The sequence below is a fragment of the Pleurodeles waltl genome, chromosome 3_1 (assembly GCF_031143425.1).
Source record: "Pleurodeles waltl isolate 20211129_DDA chromosome 3_1, aPleWal1.hap1.20221129, whole genome shotgun sequence".
Taxonomy (NCBI): domain Eukaryota; kingdom Metazoa; phylum Chordata; class Amphibia; order Caudata; family Salamandridae; genus Pleurodeles; species Pleurodeles waltl.
The window spans coordinates 1,958,846,820-1,958,874,364 of NC_090440.1; the positions used below are offsets into that span (position 1 = coordinate 1,958,846,820).

A 27,545-nucleotide genomic window follows, 5' to 3' on the forward strand; every position below is an offset into this window, starting at 1 on the left:
AAACATGTAGTAAATTAGGGAGTCAATGGGGTAGCGGATCAGAGAGTGGACACCCCTCTTATCCTTCTTGCTAGGTTTACTATATCTGATGGCGTCTGGGATCAAAGCTATGAGTTCAACCAGTGAACTTCAGCTGGTGAAGCTCGCTTCCCTGATGAGCAAGTCCTGCATGCATAGACCCCACTAGAAGCACGTGGGTGTGTTATGGGCCCCAAGAGACAAAACACGGTGGAAGTCTGAACACATCAGGAAGACAACCAGATCACTAATGTACATGGTGCAGAACTTGAAAGCAGAGAAATGACTGCTGAACAGTAGAGGATTTTGATCACCCTGAACAAGAACTGCATTTCAAAAAAGGATCAGAGAGTTGTATTCAAGCTCCATTTCCATGCAGATGCAGTCTCTGAACTACTTAGGCAACTAACAAGGATACAGATAAGTCTCATATCATGTAGGTTTTTCAACATTCCCCACAGCATGGCATCAAGAGATATCTCCCATTCACATGCTTACAAAGAAAACAACCTGATGGTTTGAATTCCACTCTGTAAGGAAATGCCTCCTTGGCATGGTTACCCCCTGACTTTTTGCCTTTGCTGATGCTATGTTTTGAATTGAAAGTGTGCTGAGGCCTGCTAACCAGGCCCCAGCGCCAGTGTTCTTTCCCTAACCTGTACTTTTGATTCCACAATTGGCACACCCTGGCATCCAGATAAGTCCCTTGTAAGTGGTACCCCTGGTACCAAGGGCCCTGATGCCAAGCAAGGTCTCTAAGGGATGCAGCATGTCTTATGCCACCCTGGAGACCCCTCACTCAGCACAGACACACTGCTTGCCAGCTTGTGTGTGCTGGTGAGAACAAAACGAGTAAGTCGACATGGCACTCCCCTCAGGGTGCCATGCCAGCCTCTCACTGCCTATGCAGGTATAGATAAGTCACCCCTCTAGTAGGCCTTACAGCCCTAAGGCAGCGTGCACTATACCATAGGTGAGGGCACCAGTGCATGAGCACTGTGCCCCTACAGTGTCTAAGCAATACCTTAGATATTGTAAGTGCAGGGTAGCCATAAGAGTATATGGTCTGGGAGTCTGTTTTACACGAACTCCACCGCACCATGATGGCTACACTGAAAACTGGGAAGTTTGGTATCAAACTTCTCAGCACAATAAATGCACACTGATGCCAGTGTACATTTTATTGTAAAATACACCACAGAGGGCACCTTAGAGGTGCCCCATGAAACCTTAACCGACTATCTGTGTAGGCTGACTGGTTCCAGCAGCCTGCCACAACCGAGACATGTTGCTGGCCCCATGGGGAGAGTGCCTTTGTCACTCTGAGGCCAGTAACAAAGCCTGCACTGGGTGGAGATGCTAACACCTCCCCCAGGCAGGAGCTGTAACACCTGGCGGTGAGCCTCAAAGGCACACCCCTTTGTCACAGCACCGCAGGACACTCCAGCTAGTGGAGTTGCCCGCCCCCTCCGGCCACGGTCCCCACTTTTGGCGGCAAGACCGGAGGAAACAAAGAAAACAACAAGGAGGAGTCACTGGCCAGTCAGGACAGCCCCTAAGGTGTCCTGAGCTGAAGTGACTAACTTTTAGAAATCCTCCATCTTGCAGATGGAGGATTCCCCCAATAGGATTAGGGATGTGACCCCCCTCCCCTTGGGAGGAGGCACAAAGAGGGTGTACCCACCCTCAGGGCTAGTAGCCATTGGCTACTAACCCCCCAGACCTAAACACGCCCTTAAATTTAGTATTTAAGGGCTCCCCTGAATCTAAGAATTTAGATTCCTGCAACTTACCTGAAGAAGAAGACTGCTGATCTGAAAAACCCCTGCAGAGGAAGAACAGAAGACACCAACTGCTTTGGCCCCAGTCCTACCGGCCTGTATCCTGCCTTCCAAAAGAAACCTGCTCCAGCGACGCTTTCCAAGGGACCAGCGACCTCTGAATCCTCTGAGGACTGCCCTGCTTAAAGAAAGACTAGAAACTCCTGAGGACAGCGGCACTGCTCCAAAAGAACTGCAACTTTGTTTCAAGGAGCAGATTTAAAGACCCCTGCAACTCCCCGCAAGAAGCGTGAGACTTGCACCCGGCGACCCCGACTCGACTGGTGGAGAAACAACGCTTCAGGGAGGACCCTCCGGCGACTCTACGACTGTGAGTAACCAAAGTTGTCGTCCCTGAGCCCCCACAGCGACGCCTGCAGAGGGAATCCCCAGGCTCCCCCTGACCGCGACTGCCTGAACTACATTTCCCGACGGCTGGAAAAGACCCTGCACCCGCAGCCCCCAGCACCTAAAGAAACGGAACTCCTGTGCAGGAGTGACCCCCAGGAGGCCCTCTCCCTTGCCCAGGTGGTGGCTACCCAGAGGAGCCCCCCCCTTGCCTGCATCGCTGAAGAGACCCCTTGGTCTCTCATTGAAAACCATTACAAACCCGACGCGTGTTTGCACACTGCACCCGGCCGCCCCCGCGCTGCTGAGGGTGTACTTTTTGTGCTGACTTGTGTGTCCCCCGGTGCCCTACAAAACCCCCCTGGTCTGCCCTCCGAAGACACGGGTACTTAACTGCTGGCAGACTGGAACCGGGGCACCCCCGTCTCTCCATTGAAGCCTATGTGTTTTGGGCACCTCTTTGACCTTTGCACCTGACCGGCCCTGAGCTGCTGGTGTGATAACTTTGGGGTTGCTCTGAACCCCCAACGGTGGGCTACCTTGGACCAAAAACTGAAACCTGTAAGTGACTTGCTTACCTGTTAAAACTAACAATAACTTACCTCCCCCAGGAACTGTGAAAATTGCACTGTGTCCACTTTTAAAACAGCTTATTGTGTTTTATGTAACAAGTATACATGCTAATGAAATGATTCAAAGTTCCTAAAGTACTTACCTGCAATACCTTTCAAATGAGATATTACATGTAAAATTTGAACCTGTGGTTCTTAAAATAAACTAAGAAAAGATATTTTTCTATAACAAAACCTATTGGCTGGATTTGTCTCTGAGTGTGTGTTCCTCATTTATTGCCTGTGTCTATGTACAACAAATGCTTAACACTACTCCTTTGATAAGCCTACTGCTCGACCACTCTACCACAAAATAGAGCATTAGTATTATCTTTTTGCCCCTATCTTACCTCTAAGGGGAACCCTTGGACTCTGTGCATGCTATTCCTTACTTTGAAATAGCACATATAGAGCCAACTTCCTACACTCTCCTAATCTGTAGTGGGTTTAAAGGAGGCGAGGAGCTGTGCCAAACAATTGAGAATGCCAATCTAAGATACCCCACAGGACTGGCAGCATTTCCAAGAGTTGGTATGGCCACGGGGAGTGCACCCCCTCACAGCACTGGAAAGGTAGCCAGTAAAAAGGAATAAGCATTTAATCCACTTCACGGATGTATGCCCGAACACAGTCTAAACGAAAAGTTGATGGATGGCAACCGCATGGTCACAAGGTGGAAATGAAGCAAAACGAGCACAGGAAACAGAAGCTCGAGGCTCGACTGACTGATAATACAATAAAACTGCATCCAATCTCAGTTGATTCAAGTTCAGCCAAGCCCGGGGATACAACACCGTTTGTGGAAGGGAGGATGCTTTTCTTCTGTGGTGTAACCGAGGCTCATGAGGGTGTCTCTGTGTGGGGATCTGGGCTCACTGGCTGAAAATCGCAGAAACAGCAACAAGAGAAGGACCAGCCTCATTTACAGTATATCAAAACATCTAGCAGAAAAGGTATCTGTAGACAGGAAGCCGCATCCAGGGACTGACTGTGCCCGCAGAGATCGCCCCGTGCTAGCCCTTTTCTTTCTGTGATCTGTGCACCAGGGGAGGTGGGCGAGACACACCGGGTGAGACAGCCTGCCAGCATGACAGTGCACAGGGACACCTTTCAGAAGTGGATGCAAAGATAATTTACAACACGCAAAACAGACATAATGAGGGCTAAGAAATCAAATATATCAGCTCAGCAAAACAACCAGGAGACGTGAAAAACAAATCAATCCTCAAAGATGTGTGGCTGTGCAGTCAGTGTCACTCTTGTAAGAAGGGACGAGATAAATAATACTTATGTTTAAAAAAAAAAAATACATGGCTGGGTGGTAGTGGGTGAAGAACATTTCACAGTGCACTTAATACGTCAACTGAAAAGGCAACAGGCGACAATTTCAGTAAGGATGTCCAGGTAGGTCTAGAGGTACAGTTTGTAAAGGTCCCTTACACGGATATTCTGAAAATCTCACCCAGGAGCCACCCCTTTCTCCAAAACATAACTCTGGCATCTCTTCAAAGACAGCATTTGGCAGAGGAAAGAAAATGCTTGACTGATGTAAGATCCCTGCACTGAGGCAGACCTGCGTTTGTTAGCAGAAGCACATATGAAATAATGCGAGATCCTGCGCTGAGGCAGACTTGTGTCTGTTAGAAGTACATATGAAAAAATGGTAGTAACATTATTAAATATGACGCTCCCTTGCCACAGTGCATCTCCATCGCTCGTGTTTTGTGTTCTAGCCCAGAAAGATGGCGGCGGGTGCAGCTGATTATACTGTGGGTGCAAATGATAGCAGTGGTGGTGGGATAGAGGTGGAAGCAACAGGTATTCGACTGGGAGACTAGACAGGAGTTAAGCGCTAGACCGTTGTATCTTTGAGCAATACCTAAATGGTGACTTTGCTTTAGGTCAGTGTTACATATCGAAGGCACTATAACTCTTAAAAAAAAAAAAAAAAAAACAAGCAACAATGTGGGATGGCAGGAGGTGCTGGGGATGGCGATGCGAGCCGTTTCAAAGCGCCATGGTCGCCACGAGGAAGCTGGCCTGACTCGGGAGTTATTTCCCAAAAGCAGACCAGCAGCAGTTCAGGAGGCTAGGAGCAGAAGATGTCTTGCAGTGAGTTTCTTGAAGTGTATTGCTCAACGAATCTGAGGACCCACCCTCGGGGGAGCCCTTAGGTACCCCTAAAAGAGTATGTTTGTCACTCTCTGAAGTGACCCACCTATCAGAGGGGATTAGGAGTGTCATCTACCGGGCCTAACCACTCAGACGCTTCCAGGGGTCTCTGCACATCTTATTTTCAATGTGGCAGAATCAACCGGCCACCTGCCAGAGCTCTGTGCACTTCCCTAGGTGAGGGGGTAGATAGGGGAGAGGTCACTTCCCTGTCCTTTGTGTGGTTTTGCACCAGAACGGGAACTGGGGGTTCCTGAAATGGTGCAAATCAGATTATGCAAGGAGGACACCAAATGGGCCTTTCATAGCAGTCTGGTGGCGCTCAGACACCGCACCACCCCAACCCAAAGACACCTATTTCAAAAGGAGTGGTTGTCATACCGCTCCCTTGCAGGAAAACATTTGTTCTGCCTTCCTCTGCTTGAGCTAAATTCATCAGCAGGAGGGCAGAACAGTGTCTCGGGTCAGCAGCAGCAGCAAAGACTGGCAGCCAGACAGCCAGACCTCGTAAAGCTGCACAGGCAGAACTGGGGGATCCTCTAAGGAACTCCCAGAGTACAGGGGATCATGCAACTAGCACTGGAATTGGTGTAGTTGCATGATTCCAACATGTTTGATACCAAACATGCCTAGGTTTGGAGAAGCCATTATGTAGTTGGACCACTCGTGTTGACCAGTGTCCACTACTTACCTTAAGATGGCTTCCCTGCACTTACAAAGCTCAAATAATGGAGCCTATGATTGGTAGGGATACACTGCTCATGCAGAAGTACCCTCACACTTAGGGACATGCACCCTGCCTTTGGGCTGAAGGGCCTACCAGAGGGGTGACCTACCAGAGGGGTGACATACAGCGCTTACGTGTAGTGACCATGATATAAGCAAGCCTTACATCTGAAGTGAATGGTGCATGCACCATTTCACGCAGGCTGCAATGACAGGCATGCAACACAGTTTGCACAGGCCCGCATGGGTGCACAATACATGTTGGAATCCATGGGGTCCCCTAGAGTACCAATGCCCTGGGTACCCAAGTACCATACAGTAGGGCTTTACATGGGTGCATCAGCATGCCATGTGTGGGGTGTAAAGGTTTACCAGCAACCAAGTTTAGTTGAGAAAGCACAGACACTGGGGTCCTGATTAGCAGGGTCCCAGTGTACTACAGTCTAAACACATTGATACCAGGCAAAAAAAAGTGGGAAGTACTACAGCCAGAACCCAGCTTAATACAGTACAAACAATCTGAGGCATACACTTTCCTACTGCACTCCCGGGGGATGAATATAGGGACCACAACAAAGGATGTGGGGTGCCTCAGCCGGAGATAAAAGCAGAACTCTCACTAAACGATGTGCTACAGGTAGCAATGTCGGAGTCGGGCACTTGAGCAAAAAAGATGACTGTCACAACAAAGGTTAATTTATACTAGGACAAGAACCCAAGTCTGAATCCATGCACCTCCAGTAAGCAAAACGCTGTACCAATGAGCTGAAAGCGGCCATGACACAAAGCAGACAAGGACTTGAGCATGCATTTTTATATTTCTGTGTCGAGCTCTGTGATTACAAGTTATGTTAATTTATGAACGCACGTGCTTTATCATCATTGCTTTATTTGAGCTGGCGTTGTAGCTGGGGCCTGCCAGCACTCATGAGCACAATGCACCCTTGGTATATGCCATGTTCACATTCAGTAGAGCCGGCCCGGAATTCCAAGGAAATCTTTGTTCCCTGGGACTTACTGTACAAATGTAAGCACTGTCAATCTGCTCAAAGAATGACAATTGTGCACAGAACCCTGAAATCTTGTCGCACTTCTCGGCTAAAGCGAGGTCAGGCACAGCAGAGGATTCTTGGGGGTTACTTTGTACCAGAGCTATTAGGAGTTGGTTGGCCCAGATTTCCCCCGAGAAAAATTCTAAACTCATTAGTGTTGTCCGCTGTGAAAGTCTAGTGAACGCAGTGAGATAAGAGGGGATAATTTAGCCGAGAGGAATTAGCTCTTTTTGGTGAATTGATTGCGCACCCCGCAGGCCAAAGTGAAAGTACACCTGCCTTTAGAGCCTACAAAACCATTCATCCTTTGGAGATGGATAAATGAAAAGCACGCTATTAGATTAGTAGGTTGGGTAGCAGTAACGCCTAGGATGGACAGTGCGGCAAAGCGAGGTATCAAGTGTTTATAAAAAATTGCATCTTTATCACGTTTGTTGGGGGAGCAATGAAGTGTATTAAGCCACTGTCTTGCAAAACTGCATTCCTCCGCAAAGGCCCAGAACAAAAGAAAACCAGAAAATGGAAGCAAGTTGAGACAAACGCTTGCAGAGTAGCTCTGTGGGTTGATCACCTCCTGCGTAAGTCTGGAGGTAACAGTTTCACACATCTGCGTTCCAGAGTCAAATTTTCATCCTGATAGGGTCGATAGTTCAGATGCGCTGTACTAATCGCCATGATTTATAGGCTAATATAAATTCAATTTGTGGTGTGCTGTGTGTAAACCGGGGATATTACTGTCTCCCACAGAAGCTGTGACATCATCGCGCCTTCCCACTTTAGTGGCGACAGGCTTGACAGGAACAGAGGCTGTCTGCCAGGAGCACTCATCTCGTAGCAGGTGCCTCTGACACTCTGTCTGCCCTTTACTGCCACCTATTCAAGAAGGAGTGAGGTTAGAAGGGGGTAGTGGCCTTGGAAGGTGACCTTCCACAGAAAAGCCTCAAATTACCAGTGCAACTCATCGGAAATTTTCTGCAACCTATAGTGGTTCCCAAACTGTGTGCATCTGTTTGCGGCGCTCCAGGCTAGTTTTGATGGCACATCGGGTTGCAGGGGCGCACAGATTGGGAACTTGTGATATATCACTTTATCCTTTCATCCTTCCATCAACTTGATGATAGCCACCATTTCACCTCTACATTTTGCCATCCATTCAATCTTTCATCCATTATTCAATCCGTCACCATTCCGTCCATCCATCTAACCATTCCCATATCCAAACCTATCCCTCCATCCATTCACCCTTTCACTTATCAATCTACCCTTTCATTTATCCACCTACCCTTTCATTTATCCATCCAGCCTTTCAATCATCCATCCATCGTTTCATTCATCCATTTGTTTCACTCATCCATCCACCCTTACACTCCATGCACCCACCTTTCCACTCCATCCATCCTTTCACTCATCCATCCACCCTTTTACTCATCCATCCACTCATCCACACTTTCACTCATTTATCTTTTATGTACCCATCCATCCTTTCCTCATTTCTCTGTTCACCCTTTTACTCATCCATCCGTCTACCCTTTCATTCAACCATCCATCCACCCTTCATTTCACTCACCCATTCATTCTTTCACACATCTCTGCTTACATCCATCCTTTCACTCATCCACCCATTTCACTGTCTATCCAGCCTTTCTCTCCATCCACTCAGTCATCCATTTACCTTTTCACTCATCCATCCATTCACTGAATCATCCTTCCAACATCCATCCACCCTTTCACGCATCCATCAATTCCACCCTTTCTCTCCTCCATCCATACTTCATCTATCCATTCATCCATCCTCCTTTTCACTCATCCTTACATGCATCCGTACACTCATTTAACTATGAATCTATCCATACATCCTTTCCTCACTCTGCCTCCCAACCTTCCACATTAATTATGAATTGAGCTGAGCTGCAGACAGAAGAGAACCCCACTCCTGCTGTAGCTACTAAAGCAGGGAGATGACAACGCTCCGGTGTAGCACTACCCGTTACATTCCACATTTCGCCGAGATGCAGCAGTGAGCCAGGCCGTATTACGTCATATTTTCCAGTTGAGGTGAGCTCTCCTAGTAAGTTATATTCTACTATCCACTAATGTATTGTGCATTTTCAATGCATATCTATCTCTCTCTCTACCTGTAATGAAAATGTCACTTACCCAGTGAACATCTGTTCGTGGCATCAGTCGCTGTAGATTCGCATGTTTTGCATAGCTCGCCATCTGGTGTTGGGCCGGAGTGTTACAAGTTGTTTTTCTTCGAAGAAGTCTTTCGAGTCACGGGACCGAGTGACTCCTCCTTTTGTCTCCATTGCGCATGGGCGTCGACTCCATCTTCGATTGTTTTTCCCCGCAGAGGGTGAGGTAGGAGTTGAATTGTAGTAATAGTGCCCATGCAATGGAGTGACTAAGTATGTACCTATTTAAGGTTGAGATGATACATATACAAATAGTTGAAGGTAACTTCCAAACTGCTACAGGCTCCCGGGGAGGCGGGTGGGCACATGCGAATCTACAGCGACTGATGCCACGAACAGATGTACACTGGGTAAGTGACATTTTCAGTTCAATGGCATCTGTCGCTGTAGATACGCATGTTTTGCATAGACTAGTAAGCAGTTATCTCCCCAAAAGCGGTGGCTCAGCCTGTAGGAGTGTAAGTAGTTTGAAATAATGTTCTTAATACGGCTTGACCTACTGTGGCTTGTTGTGCGGATAACACGTCTACACAGTAGTGCTTGGTGAATGTGTGAGGCGCAGACCATGTGGCTGCCTTACATAGTTCTTGCATTGGGATGTTTCCTAGAAAGGCCATGGTAGCACCTTTCTTTCTGGTTGAGTGTGCCCTTGGTGTAATGGGCAGCTGTCGTTTAGCTTTAAGGTAGCAGATTTGGATGCATTTAACTATCCATCTGGCTATACCTTGTTTTGATATTGGGTTTCCTGCATGAGGTTTTTGAAATGCAATAAATAGTTGTTTAGTCTTTCTGATGTTCTTTGTTCTGTCAATGTAATACATTAATGCTCTTTTGACATCTAATGTATGTAGTGCCCTTTCAGCTACGGTATCTGGTTGTGGAAAGAACACTGGAAGTTCCACTGTTTGATTTAGATGGAACGGTGAAATAACCTTTGGCAAAAATTTAGGATTAGTCCTTAGGACGACCTTATTCTTGTGTAGTTGTATAAAAGGTTCTTGTATTGTAAACGCCTGAATCTCGCTTACTCTTCTTAGGGAAGTAATGGCGATGAGAAATGCAACCTTCCAGGTTAGGAACTGTATTTCGCAGGAGTGCATGGGTTCAAAAGGTGGACCCATAAGTCTAGTTAGGACAACATTTAGGTTCCATGAAGGAACAGGTGGTGTTCTTGGTGGTATAATTCTCCTAAGGCCCTCCATGAATGCTTTAATGACTGGTATCTTATATAGGGAAGTTGAATAGGTAGTCTGCAGGTATGCAGATATTGCTGCAAGGTGTATTTTAATGGAAGAGAAAGCCAGGTTAGATTTTTGTAAGTGAAGCAAGTAACCCACTACATGTTCTGGAGTTGTGTGTAATGGTTGTATTTGATTAATATGGCAGTAGCAAACAAACCTCTTCCATTTACTTGCATAGCAGTGCCTGGTGGATGGACTTCTGGCTTGCTTTATGACTTCCATACATTCTTGGGTAAGTTGTAAGTGCCCGAATTCTAGGATTTCAGGAGCCAGATTGCTAGATTCAGCGTTGCTGGATCTGGGTGTCTGATCTTTTGGTTGTGTTGTGTCAACAGATCTGGCCTGTTGGGCAATTTGATGTAGGGTACTACTGATAGGTCTAGCAGCGTTGTGTACCAGGGTTGCCTTGCCCAAGTTGGTGCTATTAATATGAGTTTGAGTTTGTTTTGACTGAGTTTGTTTACCAGGTAAGGAAGGAGAGGGAGAGGAGGAAAAGCGTAAGCAAATATCCCTGACCAGTTCATCCATAGGGCATTGCCTTGGGACTGTTTGTGTGGGTATCTGGATGCGAAGTTTTGGCATTTTGCGTTCTCCTTCGTCGCAAACAAGTCTATTTGAGGTGTTCCCCAGAGTTTGAAATAGGTGTTCAGAATTTGGGGGTGAATTTCCCATTCGTGGACCTGTTGGTGATCTCGAGAGAGATTGTCTGCGAGTTGATTTTGGATCCCTGGTATAAATTGTGCTATTAGGCGAATTTGGTTGTGAATTGCCCAACGCCAATTTTTTTGTGCTAGCAGGCTTAACTGCGTGGAGTGCGTCCCCCCTTGCTTGTTTAGATAATACATTGTTGTCATGTTGTCTGTCTTGACGAGAATGTATTTGTGAACTATTATTGGTTGGAAAGCTTTTAGTGCTTGAAAAACTGCTAGAAGTTCTAGGTGATTTATATGCAGTTTTGTTTGATGTACGTTCCATTGTCCTTGTATGCTGTGTTGATCGAGGTGTGCTCCCCACGCTGTCATGGAAGCATCTGTTGTTATTACGTATTGTGGCACTGGGTCTTGGAAAGGCCGCCCTTTGTTTAAATTTATGTTGTTCCACCACAGAAGCGAGAGGTAAGTTTGGCGGTTTATTAACACCAGATCTAGAAGATGACCCTGTGCTTGAGACCACTGTGATGCTAGGCACTGTTGTAAGGGCCTCATGTGCAGTCTTGCGTTTGGGACAATGGCTATGCATGAAGACATCATGCCTAGGAGTTGTAATATCATCTTTGCTTGTATCTTTTGTGTTGGATACATGCGTTGTATGATGGTGTTGAAATTTTGAATTCTTTGGGGACTTGGAGTGGCTACTCCTTTTGTTGTGTCTATTATGGCTCCTAGGTATTGTTGTACCTTGCACGGCAGAATGTTGGATTTCGTGAAGTTGACGGTGAACCCTAGTTTGAAGAGGGTTTGTATGATCTGATTTGTGTGATTTGAGCACTCTATTAACGAATGGGCCTTGATTAGCCAGTCGTCTAGATATGGGAACACATGTATTTGCTGCCTTCTGATGTGTGCAGCGACTACTGCTAGACATTTGGTAAAGACTCTTGGTGCGGTTGTTAATCCGAAAGGCAGTACCTTGAATTGGTAATGTATTCCTTTGAATACAAACCTTAGGTATTTCCTGTGCGATGGGTGTATTGGTATATGGAAATACGCGTCCTTGAGGTCTAAAGTTGTCATGTAGTCGTGTAGTTTTAGCAATGGTAATACTTCTTGTAGTGTGACCATGTGAAAGTGGTCTGATTTGATGAATGTGTTCACTATTCTGAGGTCTAGGATTGGTCTCAGCGTTTTGTCCTTCTTTGGTATCAGAAAGTACAGTGAGTAAACTCCTGTGTTTATTTGTGTGTTTGGCACTAATTCGATTGCATTCTTTTGCAATAGTGCCTGCACTTCTATCTCCAGGAGATTGGAATGATGTTTTGTCAAATTTTGTGCTTTTGGTGGTATGTTTGGAGGGAATTGTAGAAATTCTATGCAATAACCATGTTGGATAATTGCTAGAACCCAAGTGTCTGTAGTGATTTTCTCCCATGCTTTGTAATAATGACTTATTCTTCCCCCCACTGGTGTTGTGTGGAGGGGGTGAGTGACATGTGAGTCACTGCTTAGTAGTAGGGGTTTTGGGGCTTTGAAATTTTCCTCTATTCCTAGGGAATTGCCCTCCTCTATATTGTCCCCGAAAACCTCCTCTGTACTGTCCCTGGTAACTGGACGGTGTTGCCTGTGAGGTGCTGGCTTGTGTGCTCTGACCCCGAAACCCCCCTCTAAAGGGTGTTTTACGGAATGTGCTGTAATTCCCTCTGCTCTGCGGGGAGTAGAGTGCGCCCATGGCTTTAGCAGTGTCCGTGTCTTTTTGGAGTTTCTCAATCGCTGTGTCCACTTCTGGACCGAACAGTTCTTTTTCGTTAAAAGGCATATTGAGAACTGCTTGCTGAATCTCTGGTTTAAATCCAGACGTTCGGAGCCATGCATGCCTTCTGATAGTTACAGATGTATTAATTGTCCGTGCAGCTTTATCTGCAGCGTCCATGGAGGAGCGGATTTGGTTGTTGGAAATGGTCTGTCCCTCCTCAACCACTTGTTTTGCCCTATTTTGTAGGTCCTTGGGCAGATGGTCAATGAGATGTTGCATCTCATCCCAATGGGCTCTGTCATAGCGCGCAAGTAGTGCCTGGGAGTTAGCGATGCGCCACTGGTTTGCAGCTTGTGCTGCGACTCTCTTACCAGCTGCATCGAACTTGCGGCTTTCTTTATCTGGGGGTGGTGCATCTCCAGATGTGTGGGAGTTGGCCCTTTTCCTAGCTGCTCCTACAACGACAGAGTCTGGTGGCAGCTGTGTAGTGATGAAAGCCGGGTCTGTAGGAGGCGCCTTATACTTTTTTTCCACTCTTGGTGTGATTGCCCTACTTTTGACCGGCTCCTTAAAGATTTCTTTTGCGTGCCGGAGCATACCAGGGAGCATAGGCAGGCTTTGGTAGGAGCTGTGGGTGGAGGAGAGTGTGTTGAATAAAAAGTCATCCTCGACCTGTTCTGAGTGGAGGCTTACATTGTGAAATTGTGCTGCTCTAGCCACCACTTGAGAATACGCAGTGCTGTCCTCTGGTGGAGATGGCTTCGTAGGGTATGCCTCCGGACTGTTATCTGACACTGGGGCATCGTATAAGTCCCATGCGTCTTGATCTTGGTCACCCTGGCTCATGGTGGTGTGAGCTGGGGAATGTGATGAAGTTTGTGCTGGTGAGACGTTAATCACAGGTGGAGGAGAGGGTGGTGGGGTAACTTTTTTCACCACTTTTGTTTGTGGTGTTTGTTCAGTTTGGAACTCCAATCTTCTCTTTCTTCTAATAGGGGGAAGGGTGCTTATTTTTCCTGTCCCCTGCTGTATGAAAATACGCTTTTGCGTATGGTCTACATCAGTTGAGTGTAGCTCTTCCTCAAACCTATGCTTTTGAATTTGGGAGGTTAGCGAGTGCTCTTCTGTATAAGAGCCTGAAACTGGGTCGGTTGCAGTTTGTTTTGGCACCGAAACCCTGTCTGCATCTTTTTTCGGCTCCGAGGTGACTTTTTTCTTTTTCGGGGCCGAAACCTCTCGGCGTCGATCTTCTTCGGTGCCGCTGTCTCAGCGTCGAGCCGTGTCTACACCAGTATCTCGGTGTCGATGCTTGTCTCCAGCACTTTCTCGGTCCCGAGAAGGCTGCGTGCCGGTGTCTCGACCGGAGTCGGACGATCTCGGCACTGTTTGGGCCTTTTTCGGTGCCGACGGTCGGTCACCGAATTTATGGGTCGAGCCATGGCCTGGTGGCAGTGGCGTCCCCTGGGCCATGTAAATCTTCTGAGTGGTTTTCGACGTCTTACTCACGGTTTGTGTATCGTCGAATCCTTCGGAGTCCGATTCTTGGATCGAAAAGGTTCCCTCCTCTTCTTGTTCCTCGAACTCCCGGTGGGCTGTCGGCGCGGACGCCATCTGAAGTCTTCTGGCTCGACGGTCTCGGAGTGTTTTTCGGGACCGGAACGCACGACAAGCCTCGCAGGTGTCTTCACTGTGCTCAGGTGACAGGCACAGGTTGCAGACCAAGTGTTGGTCTGTATAGGGGTATTTATTGTGGCATTTGGGACAGAAACGGAACGGGGTCCGTTCCATCGGCGTTCTTCTGCCCGCGGTCGGGCCGACCAGGCCCCGACGGGGGATCGAAAAAATTACCCCGAAGGGCACCGGAGCTCTTCGATCTTAGACGCGGTGTTGAATCTAACTACGCCGATCCCGAACGCAACAATACCGACGAAAATCTTCCGAAATTAGCTATCTTTCCGTTCCGAAACTCGGAGCGACAGGAACACGTCCGAACCCGATGGCGGAAAAAAAACAATCGAAGATGGAGTCGACGCCCATGCGCAATGGAGACAAAAGGAGGAGTCACTCGGTCCCGTGACTCGAAAGACTTCTTCGAAGAAAAACAACTTGTAACACTCCGGCCCAACACCAGATGGCGAGCTATGCAAAACATGCATATCTACAGCGACAGATGCCATCGAACCTGTAGTTCTGTAGTACTGATATCGCTAGATCAACATGCAACCCACCCCCTCCTCTGAGAGGCTCACCTCTTTGGTTTTAATACATATTCACACTTGTGCTCTGAGAGACCAAAGAGACTGAGCGGAGTGCTCTTGAGGGTTCTGCAACCTGACTGGATGAAGTTTGGTATCTCTTAAATGATAGGATCGAACAGGCAAAATGCCATCCCAACGGACCTGACTGTCCACGCAGTAATGTTTCATAAAAGAATACAATGATGCCCACATTTCCAGCCTGGTAGATGTCCAGGACTGGAAAGCAGAGTGATAGCGCAGTGTTTGCAGCGTTGCTCTGGTGAAATGAGCTCACAAGCCCTCAAGAGGTTGCTTTTTGGCCAGTGCTTAGCAGACCTTTATACAGAGGACGATCCATCTACAGATGGGCTGATTCTGCACGGTCTAGCCTCTGTTCACTTAGACATATCCCATGAAGAGTAGTTCATCCACCTGCAACTCTCATGTGCAACAAGGTACAACAACAATGCTCTTTTTGGGTCTATACAGTGGAGTCACTCCTCTTTGGAGGGATTTGGTGGAATGTAAATAGTAGGCAGGTTGATGGACTGACCAACATGAAAGGAAGTGTCCAGTTTTGAAACAAGCATTTTCAATGCAACGGGTATCGCATTTGTTCGAGTTAGAGCGATTAACGTTGTAAAGCAACAAAAAAAAAAACGCTGCGTGAAAAATAAACATATAAAGTAGTCCAAACTCCAGGCTTAAACATCGAGCCTCGTATGTTTTTGGTACTTTACCGGTGCTGTGTGGGTGGGCTAAACACCGGAAAAGGCATGACGTATGCATGCCTTTCACAAATGAAAGCAAGCAGATTTTAAAAGGCAAGCCCACGAATCAATGTAAGTGACTGACTTGGCATAGGCGAGGTTTGAAGCCCAAAGAGAGATTACAGAATGCTTGGAGCACTTTGTGCTCGCCCATAAAAAAGGAAGCCCTTGTACGAAACACTAGCTTGTCTGAATAGATTGTGAAATAAGGAGTCTTGGATGATAAAGCCTGAAGCTCACCGACTTGTCAACCAGATGCTACTGTCATAAGGAAAGCTGTTTGGGTGGTAAACAGCCTGATAGAACAATAATGGAGCGGCTCAAAAGGAGCGCACATGAGGAATGTCAAAGCAAGATTAGGGTCTCACTGAGGCATGATAAAGGTTAAAGGAAAGAACATACGTTAGAGCATGGGTACTCGCAAACATTTTCCCAGGGGCCAAAAAATTTGGTCTGTGACACGCCTGGGGGCCGCATTGATGCAGTGGCAGTCAAGTGGGGTGGCTGGGGGGGATTTGTGGCAAGGTAGGTGTAGGAGAAGCAAATTATATACATCTAGTGGCTGAAATAAACAGTGGGAAACTAGAAAACCTGGAATGAATCCCGGCATACCGAATTTTTCAAATTGTGGGATCCTAGACAATTGTTTAGTCTCACTTCCCCCCCTTTTCTGCATTATCACAATTAAGATGACTTCGAAATACATGATTCATGGTGTGCGCTGCACATTACCTGCTTCTATGCTTGATTTTAATAAACTATAATGTTAATGTATGATAGGAACCTAGGCCACCCATAAAGTGCACGTACCAAATGACTTGCCTCTTTAATTTACTATTGGCGGTGTCCTCCAGGTAAGGGAAATAAATGTTTCAAAATTTATGTTTCTAAATGTACATTTGAAAACTATCACTTTTAAAGGAATGCATCTCAATGCACTGATAAAATAAATTGTACTAAGGCAAAAATGTTCGGCATGTTAACTAAATACACTTTTTTTTTTAATTTTGAAGAGACTGTCTTAGTTTTACACTTGTGCTGGAAAATGTCTTTAAAAATGAAGGCGTTTCTGCAGTTAAGTGCAAGAGTCCCTATTTACTTCCTTTCTTTAACACCAATTAAGTTTGAAATAAATGATTGTGTGTGTATCTATTATTTATATTGTTAGTGCTGAGTCGAGCAAACAGCTGCCCTGTGCTCCTGTTGCTCAAGGGGTCGCATGTAAAGTTCAGAGGGGCCGCATGAGGCCCACGGGCCGTACTTTGAGTATCCATGCGTTAGAGGTTCTTCAAGAACCTATTTACAATGGGGGATTTGAAGAAGAATGGCTAATCAGGAAAAAGCTAAAAAGCAGAGATAGCTCTTCACAGTGCCCAGAACACAGCCCCGATGGGAAAGAGAATAAAAAACAGAACCTGAGAAAATAGGGGGAGGAAAGGGGAGCAACTTTTTTTTCTTAACACCATGCCCCAAATTTCTGCCAAAGGCATGCAGATACCATCTTGGTGGAGGGATGCCAGGCTGTGAAGGTAAAATCACAGACTTCAGAAGGAAGGTCGAAGACTGTCAATTGTCACCGCTCAATTTCCACGCAAGAAGGTGAAGAGTTGACAGGTTCAGATGGAGGACTCACCCCTGCTGCTGAGAGAGAAAATACTCCAGAAGGAACAGCCTGATTGGAGAATCAATGGCCATGCTCACCAGCTCATGATACAAAACTCTCTGAGCCCACTCTGGAACCACAAGGATGACTTGGGCCTGGTCATTCTTGATCTTGAGAATTGTGGGCAGAAGTGATATGGGTAGAAAGAAGTACAGGAGGCCTGAGCTCCACTCGAGATGAAGTGAGTGAGAGCCGCCTTACAAACTCCAGCCTCAAAATGAGGTATGAGAAGTATGCAACCTGTGGAGTCAACTCTTGGAATGTAGACTGCAGTTTCTCTCCTGCCAGGGAATGACAGGAGAGAGATGAATTACTTTTGGCCTTTTTGTGCTTATGATGCAACTTGGATTTCGACTTAGAAGGAGAAAGATCAGGGAAGATGCCCTGTGACTTGGTGCAGAATCACTGTTTCGGACACATCAGGTCATAAGGTCCTTATAGAATGAGCACTGCAAGGAATTCCATCCATATGTGCCACGAGGTGATTATTTAAATAAGTTATTGAGCTGTAAAGTGAAATTTCAATGGAAAGGAAGGTCCTCTTTTCCTTCATATTTTAATGTCATATTAATCCAAATGTCAAAACCTGCCCAACTACCAATGAAAACCGTATTTGCTTGCATACTTTGTATAAACTGTATATCTTGACACACTGCACATATAACACTTCCATGCCCTCTAGGACAGAGTCTGGGTAAGACAGGAAAAAAATACTGTTTGGTAAAGTACTTTCAAATATCACAAATTGGTAGGACGATTCAAAGTTATATACTATTATTCCATATCATAACATGGCAACATCAAGCCAAACTATAAGTGTCATGAATGATAATTTGCAAGGTGCCTGAAATCAGAGTCAAAACTCTGTTCTCCATAAGCATTCATCAATGGAAGTTATTACCTTCAATCACAAGGTAAGGGTTTCAGCTGAAAAAAAATAAGGTACCTGAGTGATTGAGCCCCGAAGAGTAGGTATAATATCCACTGGAACCTTTGTGGCTGGGGTCCCTCGGGTTATGCTGCCCTCCTGAATTGCTGTTTAGGTGGAAAAAATAGAAAAAGGGAATTAATAACATGCACTTGATTTTTGGGAGGAAATGGGTTGTATTCTGAGGTGTGATTGTGTGATCTCACCTTCTAATACAGTACCAACCCCTTTAGGTCCAGTCTGGTTTTGTTTTGTTAAACCTTTAGCTGAACCCTGGGTACTTGTGGCTCTGAGCAGTTAGGCTTACAAAAAGAAACACATGCAAAGCACTTAAACAGCACTAAAACAAACTGAAGAGGAAATACACAAGACACTCAAGACATCTGACACCAAAATAAAAAAGATTCACCAGATGGTTCTGGAGATACAGAATTCACAAGGTATAGTATATCAGCACTTTCTACTGAACCGCAAACAAGCACTGCCACTATCGAAGTATTAATGCAGTAATTCTGAATTACTTTAGCCAACCAACTCTGGCAGGGAACAAGTCAGGTGGATCAGCAAGGTCAACAAACTGTTACTGTGTCCAGAAAAGTCATACTGATCCAGGTAATAAAAGATCCAGAAGATGCTCAAGAATTCTGTACAATCGACGGGGGTTGTAGGAAGTTGGCTCTGTATGTACTATTTCAAAGAAAGAAATAGCATGCACAGAGTCCAAGGGTTCCCCTTAGAGGTTAGATAGTGGCAAAAAGAGATAATTCTAATGCTCTATTTTGTGGCAGTGTGGTCGAGCAGTAGGCTTATCAGAGGGTAGTGTTAAGCTTTTGTTGTACACACACAGGCAATAAATGAGGAACACACTCAAAGACTTACCCCAGGCCAATAGGTTTTTATATAGAAAATGAAAATGTCACTTACCCAGTGTACATCTGTTCGTGGCATCAGTCGCTGGAGATTCACATGTTCTGCATAGCTCGCCATCTGGTGTTGGGTCGGAGTGTTACAAGTTGTTTTTCTTTGAAGAAGTCTTTCGAGTCACGGGACCGAGTGACTCCTCCTTCTGTCTCCATTGCGCATGGGCGTCGACTCCATCTTCGATTGTTTTCCCCGCAGAGGGTGAGGTAGGAGTTGTGTTGTAGTAATAGTGCCCATGCAATGGAGTGACTAAGTATGTACCTATTTAAGGTTAAAATAATATATATACAAATGTACAAAGTTGAAGCTAACTTCCGAACTGCTACAGGCTCCCGGGGAGGTGGGTGGGCACATGCGAATCTCCAGCGACTGATGCCACGAACAGATGTACACTGGGTAAGTGACATTTTCAGTTCGATGGCATCTGTCGCTGTAGATACACATGTTCTGCATAGACTAGTAAGCAGTTATCTCCCCAAAAGCGGTGGCTCAGCCTGTAGGAATGGAAGTGGTTTGAAATAATGTTCTTAACACGGCTTGACCTACTGTGGCTTGCTGTGCGGATAGCACGTCTACACAGTAGTGCTTGGTGAACGTGTGTGGCATAGACCATGTGGCTGCCTTACATATTTCTTGCATTGGGATGTTTCCTAGAAAGGCCATGGTAGCACCTTTTTTTCTGGTTGAGTGTGCCCTTGGTGTAATGGGCAGTTGTCGTTTTGCTTTAAGGTAGCAGATTTGGATGCATTTAACTATCCATCTGGCTATACCTTGTTTTGATATTGGGTTTCCTGCATGAGGTTTTTGGAATGCAATAAATAGTTGTTTAGTCTTTCTGATGTTTTTCGTTCTGTCAATGTAGTACATTAATGCTCTTTTGACATCTAATGTATGTAGTGCCCTCTCAGCTACGGAATCTGGCTGTGGGAAGAACACTGGTAGTTCCACTGTTTGATTTCGGTGGAACGGTGAAATAACCTTTGGTAAAAATTTAGGATTAGTCCTTAGGACGACTTTATTTTTGTGTAGTTGTATAAAAGGTTCTTGTATTGTAAACGCCTGAATTTCGCTTACTCTTCTTAGAGATGTAATGGCGATGAGAAATGCAACCTTCCAGGTTAGGAACTGTATTTCGCAAGAGCGCATGGGTTCAAAAGGTGGACCCATGAGTCTTGTTAAGACAACATTTAAGTTCCATGAAGGAACAGGTGGTGTTCTTGGTGGTATAATTCTTTTAAGGCCTTCCATGAATGCTTTAATGACTGGTATCCTAGATAGGGAAGTTGAATAGGTAGTCTGCAGGTATGCAGATATTGACGCAAGGTGTATTTTAATGGAAGAGAAGGCTAGGTTAGATTTTTGTAAGTGAAGCAAGAAACCCACTACCTCCTTTGGAGTTGCGTGTAAAGGTTGGATCTGATTATGATGGCAGTAGCAGACAAACCTCTTCCATTTACTTGCATAGCAGTGCCTAGTGGACGGCCTTCTGGCTTGCTTTATGACTTCCATACATTCTTGGGTAAGTTGTAAGTGTCCGAATTCTAGGATTTCAGGAGCCAGATTGCTAGATTCAGCGATGCTGGATCTGGATGTCTGATCTGTTGGTTGTGTTGTGTTAACAGATCCGGCCTGTTGGGCAATTTGATGTAGGGTACTACTGATAGGTCTAGCAGTGTTGTGTACCAGGGTTGCCTTGCCCAAGTTGGTGCTATTAAAATGAGTTTGAGTTTGTTTTGACTCAATTTGTTTACCAGATAAGGAAGGAGAGGGAGAGGAGGAAAAGCGTAGGCAAATATCCCTGACCAATTCATCCATAGGGCATTGCCTTGGGACTGCCTGTGTGGGTATCTGGATGCGAAGTTTTGGCATTTTGAGTTCACTCTTGTTGCAAACAAGTCTATTTGAGGTGTTCCCCAGAGTCTGAAGTAAGTGTTTAGAATTTGGGGGTGAATTTCCCATTTGTGGACCTGTTGGTGATCTCGAGAGAGATTGTCTGCAAGTTGATTCTGGATCCCTGGAATAAACTGCGCTATTAGGCGAATGTGGTTGTGGATTGCCCATCGCCATATCTTCTGTGCTAGAAGGCTCAACTGCGTTGAGTGTCCCCCCCCCCCTGTTTGTTTAGATAATACATTGTTGTCATGTTGTCTGTTTTGACAAGAATGTATTTGTGAGTTATAATTGGTTGGAAAGCCCTTAATGCTTGGAAAACTGCTAGCATTTCTAGGTGATTTATATGCAGTTTTGTTTGATGTACGTTCCATTGTCCTTGTATGCTGTGTTGATCGAGGTGTGCTCCCCACCCTGTCATGGAAGCATCTGTTGTTATTACGTATTGTGGCACTGGGTCTTGGAATGGCCGCCCTTTGTTTAAATTTATACTATTCCACCATAGAAGCGAGAGGTAAGTTTGGAGGTCTATCAACACCAGATCTAGAAGGTGACCCTGTGCTTGTGACCATTGTGATGCTAGGCACTGTTGTAAGGGCCTCATGTGTAGTCTTGCGTTCGGGACAATGGCTATGCATGAATACATCATGCCTAGGAGTTGTAATGTATTGTTTGTGTTGGATACATGCGTTGTATGATCTTGTTGAAATTTTGAATTCTTTGTGGACTTGGAGTGGCTACTCCTTTTGTTGTGTCTATTATGGCTCCCAGGTATTGTTGTACTTTGCACGGCAAAATGTTGGATTTTGCAAAGTTGACGGTGAAACCTAGTTTGTAGAGGGTTTGTATGATTTGATTTGTGTGTTGTAAGCACTTTGTTAGTGAATTGGTTTTGATTAGCCAGTCGTCTAGATACGGGAATACATGTATTTGCTGCCTTCTAATGTGTGCAGCCACTACTGCTAGACATTTTGTAAAGACTCTTGGTGCGGTTGTTAAACCAAAAGGCAATACTTTGAATTGGTAATGTATTCCTTTGAATACGAACCGTAGGTATTTTCTGTGAGATTGATGTATTGGTATATGGAAATACGCGTCTTTGAGGTCTAAGGTTGTCATGTAGTCCTGTAGTTTTAGCAATGGTAACACTTCTTGTAGCGTGACCATGTGAAAGTGGTCTGATTTGATGTAGGTGTTTAGTATTCTGAGGTCTAGGATTGGTCTCAGTGTTTTGTCCTTTTTTGGTATTAAGAAGTACAGTGAATAGACTCCTGTGTTTGTTTGCGTGTTTGGTACTAATTCGATTGCATTCTTTTGCAATAGTGCTTGAACTTCTATTTCCAGAAGTTCGGAATGTTGTTTTGATAAATTCTGTGCTTTTGGTGGTATGTTTGGAGGGAATTGTAGGAATTCTATGCAATAACCATGTTGGATAATTGCTAAGACCCAAGTGTCTGTAGTTATTTCCTCCCATGCTTTGTAATAATGACCTATTCTTCCCCCCCACTGGTGTTGTGTGGAGGGGGTGAGTGACATCTGAGTCACTGCTTGGTTGTAGGGGTTTTGGGGCTTTGAAATTTTCCTCTATTCCTAGGGAATTGCCCTCCTCTGTATTGGCCCCGAAAGCCTCCCCTGTACTGTCCCTGGTAGCTGGACGGTGTTGCCTGCGAGGTGCTGGCTTGTGTGGCCTGACCCCGAAACCCCCCTCTAAAGGGTGTCTTGCGGAAGGTGCTGTAGGTTCCTCTGCTCTGCGGGGAGTAGAGTGCCCCCATGGCTTTAGCAGTGTCAGTGTCTTTTTTAAGTTTTTCGATTGCCGTGTCCACTTCTGGTCCGAACAGTTGTTTTTCGTTGAATGGCATATTGAGCACTGCCTGCTGTATCTCTGGTTTGAACCCAGACGTTCTTAGCCATGCGTGCCTTCTAATGGTCACAGATGTATTAATTGTTCTTGCAGCTGTGTCTGCTGCGTCCATAGAAGATCGTATCTGGTTATTAGATATGTTCTGTCCTTCCTCAACCACCTGCTTTGCCCTCTTTTGTAGTTCCTTGGGTAGATGCTCGATGAGGTGTTGCATCTCATCCCAATGGGCTCTGTCATAGCGCGCAAGTAGTGCTTGAGAGTTAGCGATGCGCCACTGGTTTGCAGCTTGTACTGCGACTCTTTTCCCAGCTGCATCGAACTTGCGGCTCTCTTTATCTGGGGGTGGTGCATCCCCAGATGTGTGGGAGTTGGCTCTTTTCCGAGCTGCTCCTACTACGACGGAATCTGGTGGCAGCTGTGTGGTGATGAAAACAGGGTCTGTAGGAGGTGCCTTATATTTCTTTTCCACCCTTGGCGTTATTGCCCTACTTTTGACCGGCTCCTTGAAGATTTCCTTTGCGTGCCGAAGCATACCTGGCAGCATAGGCAGGCTTTGGTAGGAGCTGTGGGTGGAGGAGAGGGTGTTGAATAAAAAATCATCCTCGACTTGTTCTGAGTGGAGGTTTACGTTGTGGAATTGTGCTGCTCTAGCCACCACTTGAGAATATGCTGTGCTGTCTTCTGGTGGTGAGGGCTTTGTTGGATATGCCTCCGGACTGTTGTCCGACACTGGGGCGTCATATAAGTCCCAAGCGTCTTGATCCTGGTCACCTTGGCTCATGGTGGTGTGAGCCGGGGAATGTGACGGAGTTTGCGCTGGTGAGACGTTAATTACAGGTGGAGGAGAGGGTGGCGGAGTCACCTTTTTCACCATTTTTGTTTGTGGCGCCTGGTCTGTTTGAAACTCCAGTCTCCTTTTTCTCCTAATAGGGGGAAGGGTGCTTATTTTTCCTGTTCCTTGCTGTATGAAAATACGTTTTTGCGTATGGTCCACTTCGGTGGATTGCAGCTCTTCCTCAAACCTATGCTTTCGCATCTGAGAGGACAGTGATTGATCCTCTGTATAAGAGCCTGGACCTGGGTCGGTTACGGGTTGTTTCGGCACCGAAACCCTGCCTGTATCTTTTTTCGGCTCCGAGGTGGCTTTTTTCTTTTTTAGAGTCGAAACCTCTCGGCGTCGATCTTCGTCGGTGCCGCTGTCTCGGCGTCGAGCCGTTTCTACACCGCTATCTCGGTGTCGTTGCTTTTCTCCAGCACTTTCTCGATCCCGAGAAGGCTGCGTGCCGGTGTCTCGACCGGAGTCAGATGATCTCGGCACTGTTTGGGCCTTTTTCGGTGCCGATGGTCAGTCACCGAATTTATGGGTGGAGCCATGGCCTGGTGGCAGTGGCGTCCCCTGGGCCTTGTCACTTTTCTTATGTGTTGTTTTCGACGTCTTACTCACGGCTCTTTGATCGTCGAATTCCTCGGAGTCCGATTCGTGGATCGAAAAGGTTTCTTCTTCCTCTTGTTCCTCGAACTCTCGGTGCGCTGTCGGCGTGGACGCCATCTGAAGTCTCCTGGCTCGACAGTCACGGAGTGTCTTTCGGGACCGGAACGCGCGACAGGCCTCGCAAGTCTCCTCACTGTGCTCAGGTGACAGGCACAGGTTACAGACCAAATGTTGGTCTGTATACGGGTATTTGTTGTGGCATTTGGGACAAAAACGGAACGGGGTCCGTTCCATCGGCATTGTTCGACGCGCGGTCGGGCCGACCAGGCCCCGACGGGGGATCGAAAACTACCCCGAAGGGCACCGGAGCGCGTCGATCTTCGATGCGGTGTTGAATTTAACTACGCCGATCCCGAACGCAACAATACCGACGAAAATCTTCCGATATTTACTAACTTTCCGTTCCGAAACTCGGAGCGACAGGAACACGTCCGAACCAGATGGCGGAAAGAAAACAATCGAAGATGGAGTCGACGCCCATGCGCAATGGAGACAGAAGGAGGAGTCACTCGGTCCCGTGACTCGAAAGACTTCTTCGAAGAAAAACAACTTGTAACACTCCGACCCAACACCAGATGGCGAGCTATGCAGAACATGTGTATCTACAGCGACAGATGCCATCGAACATATATTTTCTTAGTTTATTTTAAGAACCACAGGTTCAAGATTTACGAACAATACTTTAAATGAAAGGTATTTCACTCAGGTATCTTAGGAACTTTGAATCAACACAATAGCATGTACAGTTTTGGCAAAAATGGCAATAAGCTATTTTAAAATTTGACACTGCAAAATTCACCAGTTCCTGGGGGAGGTAAGTATTGGTTAGTTTTGCAGGTAAGTAAAGCACTTGCAGGGTTCAAAGTTAGGTTCAAAGTAGCCCACCATTGGGGGTTCAGGGCAACCCCAAAGTTACCACACCAGCAGCTCAGTGCCGGTCAGGTGCAGAGGTCAAAGTGGTGCCCAAAACGCATAGGCTCCAATGGAGATTGGGGTGCCCCGGTTATAGTCTGCCAGCAGGTAGGTACCCGCGACTTCGGAGGGCAGACCAGGGGGGTTTTGTAGGGCACGGGGGGAACACAAGCAGGCACAGAAAGTACACCCTCGGCGGCACAGGGGCGGCCGGGTGCAGAGTGCAAACAGGCGTCGGGTTTGCAATAGGTTTCAATGGGAGACTCAGGGGTCTCTTCAGCGATGCAGACAGGAAAAGGGGGGGGCTCTTCGGGGTAGCCACAACCTGGGCTAGGAAGAGGGCCGTCTGGGGGTCGCTCCTGCACTGGAGTTCGGTTCCTTCAAGTCCTGGGGGCTGCGGGTGCAGTGTCTTTTCCAGGCGTCGGGTTCCTTGAAGCAGGCAGTCGTGGTCAGGAGGAGCCTCTGGATTCCCTTGGCAGGCGTCGCTTGGGGGCTCAGGGGGGTCAACTCTGGATACTCACGGGCTCGCAGTCGCCGGGGAGTCCTCCCTGTGGTGTTAGTTTTCCGCAGGTCGAGCCGGGGGCATCGGGTGCAGAGTGGAAAGTCTCATGCTTCCGGCGGGAAACGTGTGGTCTTTAAAAGTTGCTTCTTTGTTGCAAAGTTGCAGTTTTGGTGAACACGGCTGCTGTCCTCGGGAGCTTCTTGGTCCTTTTAGATGCAGGGTAGTCCTCTGAGGCTTCAGAGGTCGCTGGACCCTGGCGGATGCGTCGCTGTTGCAGTTTTTCTTCAAGTGGGGAGACAGGCCGGTAGGGCTGGGGCCAAAGCAGTTGGTGTCTCCGTCTTCTCTGCAGGGCTTCAGGTCAGCAGTCCTTCTTCTTCTTCAGGTTGCAGGAATCTATCTTCCTAGGTTCCGGGGCCCCTAAATACTCAATTTTGCGGTGTGTTTAGGTCTGGGAGTATAGTAGCCAATGGCTACTAGCCCTGAGGGTGGCTACACCCTCTCTGTGCCTCCTCCCGGTGGGGAGGGGGGCACATCCCTAATCCTATTGGGGGAATCCTCCATCTGCAAGATGGAGGATTTCTAAAAATCAGAGTCACCTCAGGACACCTTACGGGTTGTCTTGACTGGCCAGTGACTCCTCCTTGTTTTTCTCATTATCTCCTCCGGCCTTGCTGCCAAAAGTGGGGCCGTGGCCGGAGGGGGCGGGCATCTCCACTAGCTGGGATGCCCTGTGGCACTGTAACAAAGGGGGTGAGCCTTAGAGGCTCACCGCCAGGTGTTACAGTTCCTGCAGGGGGAGGTGAGAAGCACCTCCACCCAGTACAGGTTTTGTTCCTGGCCACAAAGTGACAAAGGCACTCTCCCCATGTGGCCAGCAACATGTCTGGTGTGTGGCAGGCTGGCAAAACTAGTCAGCCCACACTGGAAGTCGGGTATGTTTTACAGGGCATCTCTAAGATGCCCTCTGGGTGTATTTCACAATCAAATGTACACTGGCATCAGTGTGCATTTATTGTGCTGAGAAGTTTGATACCAAACTTCCTAGTTTTCAGTGTAGCCATTATGGTGCTGTGGAGTTCGTGTATGACAGACTCCCAGACCATATACTCTTATGGCTACCATGCACTTACAATATCTAAGGTTTTGCTTAGACACTGTAGGGGCATAGTGCTCATGCACCTATGCCCTCACACTGGTATAGTGCACCCTGCCTTAGGGCTGTAAGGCCTGCTAGATGGGTGACTTACCTATGCCACAGGCAGTGTGAGGTTGGCATGGCACCCTGAGGGGAGTGTCATATCGACTTTGTCATTTTCTCCCCACCATCACACACAAGCTGGCAAGCAGTGTGTCTGTGCTGAGTGAGGGGTCCCTAGGGTGGCATAATACATGCTGCAGCCCTTAGAGACCTTCCCTGGCATCAGGGCCCTTGGTACCAGGGGCACCAGTTACAAGGGACTTACCTGAATGCCAGGGTGTGCCAATTGTGGAGACAAAGGAACAGTTTTAGGGAAAGAACACTGGTGCTGGGGCCTGGTTAGCAGGCCTCAGCACTTTCAAATCATAACTTGGCATCAGCAAAGGCAAAAAGTCAGGGGGTACCCAAGCCAAGGAGGCATTTCTTTACACATGTTTTCATGCTCATGGAACCATGCTGCTTTCTAATTAGTAGTTGAGATGATCTGTCAGTTCGAATAATATCAGGTTGCCTCCTTTTCAGTATGTCGGGAGGGGCAATATTTAATGGGGATGTTGATTTAATTGAGTTAAGGATCTC

At 46.8% G+C, this 27,545-nt stretch overlaps 1 protein-coding gene across 16 annotated transcripts in view; it reads right to left on the bottom strand.

The window, feature by feature from the left end:
* Positions 1 to 27,545, bottom strand: part of NCOR1 (nuclear receptor corepressor 1) — a 1,251,773-nt gene that overhangs the window by 576,867 nt on the left and 647,361 nt on the right. For all 16 annotated transcript variants that reach the window (XM_069226323.1, XM_069226317.1, XM_069226319.1 and 13 more), the window contains one exon: positions 18,209 to 18,297. In XM_069226323.1, the coding sequence (XP_069082424.1) occupies positions 18,209 to 18,297 (89 nt within the window). The remainder of the gene's footprint in view (positions 1 to 18,208; positions 18,298 to 27,545) is intronic.